Source organism: Silene latifolia, chromosome X (assembly GCF_048544455.1).
Source record: "Silene latifolia isolate original U9 population chromosome X, ASM4854445v1, whole genome shotgun sequence".
NCBI classification, from domain to species: Eukaryota; Viridiplantae; Streptophyta; class Magnoliopsida; order Caryophyllales; family Caryophyllaceae; genus Silene; species Silene latifolia.
The window spans coordinates 25477888-25485169 of NC_133537.1; the positions used below are offsets into that span (position 1 = coordinate 25477888).

At 36.0% G+C, this 7282-nt stretch overlaps 1 protein-coding gene across 1 annotated transcript; it reads right to left on the reverse strand.

Annotated features, from left to right (window-relative positions):
* Positions 1-358: 358 nt before the first annotated feature.
* On the reverse strand, positions 359-5697 carry LOC141617073 (uncharacterized). Its single transcript, XM_074434241.1, has 9 exons — positions 5073-5697; positions 3761-3923; positions 3274-3539; positions 3015-3157; positions 2328-2954; positions 2094-2240; positions 1459-1814; positions 1052-1286; positions 359-895 (listed from the first exon to the last, which is right to left on the reverse strand). The coding sequence occupies exons 1-9, from the start codon at positions 5695-5697 to the stop codon at positions 359-361; spliced, it is 3099 nt and encodes a 1032-aa protein (XP_074290342.1).
* Positions 5698-7282: the final 1585 nt, after the last annotated feature.

A 7282-nucleotide genomic window follows, 5' to 3' on the forward strand; every position in this document is an offset into this window, starting at 1 on the left:
ATTCCCAATAAGTCATACAAAATTCGAAAATTTCAAAATCATAATTTTGTATATTCTGGAAAATTCCCAACATTCCAAAATTTTAATAAAATTTGCCCATAGAATATTTTTAATTTATTTCACAAATAAATCGCATAATACATAACTTTAACCTTTTAATTCCAAATTAAATATAAAAATTATGAAAAATCAAAATTAAAATTTTGAATATTCTATATAAATTTCCAGAACCTGGAAATGACCAATTTTTAAGCCCCTAAAAATCGAATTTACAATTATGACCATTTTTTTTGTGAAAGGGTAAGTAATATATAAGCTCAAACAACCAAATACATCATAATCCGCAAATCATACTTTATTAGGACATGAAACCCCTAATAAGAGCAGAATGCTTCTCTTTCACCTCTGAACTGACTATACAATTGATTCTGTTACAAACCACATATTTAACAGCCTGCAAAATAGCACCCGGTCTCTTCATATACTGATCATGTAGGCTGACATTTCGAGCCTGCCAAATCTGGTAAATGAGTACACAAATGGCAGCTCCTACAATGTGTTTCTTCAGGAGGGGGCAGAATTTGCACTTAGTCCACCACTGTATCGTTAATTGCCAAGGAATATGGATCCCCAACCAATTTGAAACCAGCTGTAAACAGCACCTGCTATACCAGCACTCAAAGAACAGATGAGAATGAGATTCATTTGCATTCTCACACAACAGACAACTAGGCTTTAGGCATACTCCTCTTCTGCACAATCTATCCCTGGTTAGAAGCCTGTCTTGAGCAGCTAACCAAGCACTAACATTGTTTTTGCTCATACCATACCTAGTCCAAACCAGAGCTTGCCATTGTACCTTAGCTTGGTCATTCTGCAGCCATGAGTACCCATCCTGTATAGAATAAGCAGTACCAGTTCTCCAACCATTATGATAGAACCCCGGTTACATCCTATCCTTCACCCAACAAATTTTATTCCAAGCCCAACTCGCATTAGCAGAAGGTTGATAACTCCACCAATCAGTTTGCTTTATATAAACATTATGCACCCACTTCACCCACATGTGATCCTTCTTATTAGCTATCCACCAAACATATTTGCAAATAGCAGCAATGTTCCATAATTCAGAGTTAAGAATACCCAATCCTCCAAACTCCTTGGCTTTGCACACCTTGGACCAAGCCACAGGGGGTGATTTTTCATAAGTGCCATGCCCCTGCCACAGAAAATTTCTACAAATATCATTAATTTGCTTGAGAACCCTTTTAGGCAAAAGAAAAATCCTAGCCCAATAATTGTGTAGTTGAGTAAGAACAGCCTGTACCAAAGTCAATCTCCCACCATATGATAATTTCCTTGCACCCAGAGCCTTTATTCTGCTCACCACTCTCTCCACCAATACTCCACAGTCAAGCACACTAAGTTTTTTTTATCGCAATTGGGACACCAAGATACCTGAAGGGTAACTTAGCCAACTGCATACCAGTCCTTGCAATGAGCTCAGCCTGTAAAGTAGAGTCAACTCCATTCATATAGACATTTGATTTCCCAACATTCATTTTTAGCCCAGAAGCTTTAGAAAACACTTCAAAGCTATTGAGTAAAATATCCACAGAGGTTAAATTGCCATGACAGAACAACAAAAGGTCATCTGCAAAGCACATGTGTGAGAACTTGGATTTCTTACATAAGGAATGATACTTGTAACCCTGAATCTTCTGAGCCACACAAATAATTCTACTAAGATACTCCATGCATAAAGTGAAGAGGAGAGGGGACATGGGGTCCCCTTGCCTCAAACCTCTCCTACCCTTAAAAAAGCCAAAAGTCCCCCCCATTAAGAGAAATAGAGAAAGTGGGGGTACACACACATTCCATCACTCTGCTGGTAAACATCTCAGGGAAACCCATAGCCCCCATCATGCCCCTAACAAAAGACCATTCAATAGAATCATAGGCCTTTTGCAAATTAATCTTCATCAAAATTCTTGGAGAGCATCTCTTTCTTTTATACAGCTTAACTAGATCCTAACACACAAGGATATTCTCCTATCCCTATTCTTCACAAAAACACTTTGATTTTCACTCACCAAATCAGGTAAAACCAGACTTAACCTACTACTCAACACATTTGTGATACACTTGTAAACCATATTGCAGCACGCAATAGGTCTAAATTGAGATACATGAGATGACAATTCAACTTTAGGAATCAAAGTCAGAATGGTATTGTTCGCCTGCTTTAAAAGCTTTCCAGATTCAAAAAAATCTTTCACTACTGCAATAACTGAATCTCCAACAGTTCCCTAGGCATCCTTGAAAACCTGGCTTGAGAAGCCATCAGGACCAGCAGCTTTTCCCCCAAGAATATAGAACATAACATCTTTAATTTCTTTACCTGTAATAGGTTTCAAAAGCAGGGGAATGTGAGCACCCTGAATCACATTACCAACAGACACCAGAGAATCCTGGACCTTCTCAACCACCTGAGCAGTCCCAAGCAAATCAATGTAATACAATTCAAAAGCCTTGGCCACCCCTGCTGGATCAGAATGTAACACACCCTTCATATCCTTTATCTGAAAAACTTTACTAGTGGACCTTCTCTTTTTAATCACAGAGTGAAAGTAAGCAGAATTATCTTCCCCTTCCAACACCCACTGAAGGTTTGCTTTTTTACTTAAAAACATTTGTTTTGCTTTTAACAAATTTTGAACCTCCTGACTAGCCACCTTTTCATTTTCATTCAAAGTAACATCAGTTGGGTTCCTGTTGAGCTCCTCTTGGATACAAAAGAGGGCTTTCTCAGCTACTTTGAAAGTATGTTCAATATTCTGGAATCCCTCCGTATTAAGCCTTTTCAAAGGCCTCTTCAAATTTTTTAACTTCATCACCATTTGGTACATTAAGGTGCCTGGCATCTTTTGATGCCACACATTCTGGACTAAATTCTAAAAATCACCATCCAGAGACCATATATTAATATATCTAAAAGCCTTTGGTCTTCTTACATGTTGTTCCCTCATGCTGATTATGCAAGGAGAGTGATCATACAACCCCTCAGGCAAAAAATTGGCCACACTATCAGGATACTCAATCAATGAATCATCATTGTGCAACAGTCTGTCAATCCTACTGAACACTCTTGTCCCAACTTCATGCTTATTGTTCCAAGTAAAAAAAAAGCCCCCACAGTTTTCATAGTATGCAGATTACTGTTGTTACAAGTGTCATGGAATTGCCTAATCTCAGCCCAACTAATGTCAGTACCAATCCTCTCATCAGGGTACATAACATTATTAAAATCCTCATGAACCATCCAACGACCAGTTCCCCAATGAGCATACTTAATAATAGAATTCCACATATCCTTCCTATCAGCCAACTTATTAAAACCATACACCACAGTCAATTTAAACTTAAACCCCCTCACATTATCAGTCACCTCAGAGAAATTAGTTTGAGAAGTAATATCAAAAACATTGATAGTAAACAGACTGGGATTCCACATCATCCAAATCTTCCCACCTTTATGACTAGAATTATTGGTGCAAATAGACCAGTCACTACAAATATTATTATGCACTTTATTCCATCTACTACAGCTTACCCTAGTCTCTAGAAGACTAAATAATCCAACATTATTCTGGTGAAGAAATCATTTAATGTCCTTATGTTTTGTTAGACTATTTAGCCCTTTAACATTCCAAAATCCGAGGTTAACCATGGTCAAGGGTTGGTGTCACAGACCCCCTACCATCCAACTTCCTTATGGACCTCTGTAAAGCAGCATTCAGGGAATCCATAAATGTCAGCCCAGGCAAAAACTCTAGCAGGTGTAGGCATGGTGGATTTTAACCTACCAGGTGGGGGGCTGGGGGGGATAGGAGTAACCACAGATGGGCTCAACTGCACAACCACTGGGGTAGAAGGTTTAGGAGAGACAGCCTGAACAGTTACCTTAGCAGCAGGTTTCCTGGCAACCGGTCTGGTTACCATAGGTTTCCAAACCTACTTAGGACGTTTCTGCTGCTGCCCCCTGTGGGGTAATATCCGTATAAAACCCTTAGATTATAGGACTATAACGTAAATTTAATATGCGATTATTGTCAGAAAACGAAAAACATGAGAAAAACGATAAAGCATTAAAAATAACCTCGGGTCCTTTGAGATGCGGCCTAAGAACAGAAATCAAAGTAGATTTCCTCCTAATCGATACACCCAAGACCGTCTGAGACTATGCCCTTGTGCTAGAAACGTATTCTCTAATTGCCTTGCAATATTGAGAGAATAGTTGTGTGAGCTTTTCTTAGATGTGAGATCTAGGTTTTGAGAGAGAAAAATGCCCTTCCAAAACCCTAATTTTGTTTTCAAAATGAATTAGGTTACAAAAGGAGAGAAGGCTCTCCTTTTGTTGCTCGGCCAACCGTGTGCTATCATGGGGAAGTGGGCTTCCACTTCCTCTTAATTTTAACTCGTGGTCCAGCTCGAAAAATGCTAAATGTATATGACGCGGTTTTATTATAAATCGTCATCGGTTATCGGTTATTAAAACATCAACTAATAACTCGGATTAGTTGAAATATTAATACATGTCCGACAAAGACAATATTGTATAATTAATTCAATATACATTAATTAAATATAATCGTTTATATTTAATTTACGAATTAACTGTTTAATTCGCCTTAGCCCATTTTATTTAATCCGTATTAAATAAAATATCTCAACATCGCATTTTGACTAATTACTAGTCAAATAACTCGGACTAATCGCTTAGTCAATTTTAAGCATCAACATGATGTATTTTCATACCTTCACATCTCTCAAACGTATCCTATAGGTGTGACTTTTAGGGACCAGTTGATCACCGCCATCTGTATGACAATAACGTCAAACTTATCTAGCAAGCCAACCGTTATTGATAAACGTGGACCAACTAATTATAATACAAAAGTATACCCTTTGATCCTTTTAGAGATTTATAAGTCCTTGCACTAACTGTAAAGGACACCAGCCCCAACACTCCCTACATTGTTCCAAAGAATGGCCAATACCATTGCACTTACCACAGGTAATGGGAAGCCATTCATAATCTAATCTCACAGTCTGTTCCTTAGCAGATTCATCCAAAAACTCAATCACCTTTGGGAATTCCTGGTTCAGTTCCACCTCCATAAAAAGCCGAGGAAAACTCGGGAAATTCCTATTGGATGTGTTAGCATCACATTTAAGAAACTTACCAAGCGGAGCAATTATCTTCCTAAGACACCGTGCACCCCAAAACTTAATGTCCAGATCATGTATCTTAACCCAAATTGGGATTTGCTTAACATCATGTTTAACCAGACAATAATCAGGAAGCCACTCCTTGATTATTACTGGTTTACTGTCAAACATTAAGGGTCCATAATCCAAAGCCTTTTTTTGGTGTTCCTTCGTCTTAAAGCGAACCAGAAAAATACCATTCGTCATGAATGATATCTTATCAATATCAAATCTAGACCAAACCCTCTTAAGAAACCCATTTACAACAGTCCAAGGAGGCCTCGCTCCCAAAATGTAACCATAAACAGCCGTAGACCAAAAATTCATCTCACCTGAAACATCTTCAATCCAAATTTGAGGTTTCTTGGAGTTGTTTCCCTTTCTGACTACGACTCCATTTACGATGCACCTTATTCCAGGCACCATCTTCATTCAATTGTTCAGCATCTACAGCTTGTTGCTCTTCAATTAAATCCTAGGTAATCTGATCATCTAAAGCAGTATCAATCACCGTTTTTTTTTGTGTTTTTGTGATTTTTTGGGATTATTATTGTGTTTTTTAGGCCGAGCCATTGCGTCAATAAACCCTAGAACACGAGAAATCAGAGGCTTAACTTTCTCTCTCTACCTTCTCTCATCCCACTGCCAATTATGACCATTTAAAGTTGCTATTTATCAATTTTAGTATATAAAAATCAATAATCACCCAAATCAAACGAAATTTGACAAGAAACTTTAGATCTGATGTTCATATCATATATACAACATTGGGAAAAATTTTCATGCCATAAAATTCGTTATAGCTATTTTTGCTAAAATAGTCACTATTTATGTCATTTTTACATCTAAAAATCATAAATCATGCAAAATAAAACCATTTTACCTCAAAATTTACATACAGTGTGTAAATATTATATGTGACAAAAATTTCATGGGCAGAAACGAAGTCTAACTAATTTGAACCAAAATACCTCCATTTAATCCATTTTTATCATGTAAAAATCATAAATCATGCAATATAAAACACTTTTATACAAAATTTTACATAAAATAAGTAAAATATGCATGTGAGGTCGTGTAAAAATTTCAAGTTCAGAGTCATAGTCTAACTAATTTTAGTATTTTAAAAGTTATTTTACTAAATAAAATGTAATAAAAATACTAAAAATTAAATTAATGAGCAATAAAATACCACAAATCATCAAAATGACCTAAAATCAATTTAGGACAAGAATGTTAACCATGCAAAAATTTCGTGGCCTTTATCTTCATAAATCACAAAATATTAGTTTTATTTAAGTTACAAATAACTCGAAAAAACTATAAATCGATTATTCATGCAACAACCATTGCTTTGATACCAATTGAAAGATTCATTAACCTCTTATTAGACATTTTTAATAACTACATAAATTTAGTTTAGTCATAAACTAACAAGATCTTATGCATGCATAACAATATAAAATAAAGTAATAAGAAATCGATCTACTTACAAAGAGGACCAAATGGTTATACTAATTGGACACCTTCCAAATTAGCCTTCTTAAGAAAATCCTAGTGCTCCAAAGTTGAACTTAGATCCAATATTAGAATCTACTTCTCAAGGATTTGTACCAAAATAACCCTCTTAAACAAATACTTATTTGAATACTAGAAATTAGTATATGTATCTTAAAATAACTACTAATATTATTACTTACTACTACTAGTAATGTATTGTTAACATTAGAGATTTTGTGAGTTTTCTTTCTTATATGTTCTAAATAATATTAGAGAGAATATTCAAAATTATCAATATGTATATTTTGTAAGAATAAATTAAGGGAATAAGAAGAGAAAACTCTTCTTATTCACATGGGTGGCCGGGTGGCTTAGGGAAGGATGCCCTATCAATGCTCAAGATTGTTCTTCTCAAGATGTAGAGTTTAGGACTAGATTTAGGTCTTTTAGAGACATAATCATTGTGCTTAATTCTCAACTAGAACAACAATTAAGTCCTAAACCTACCCAA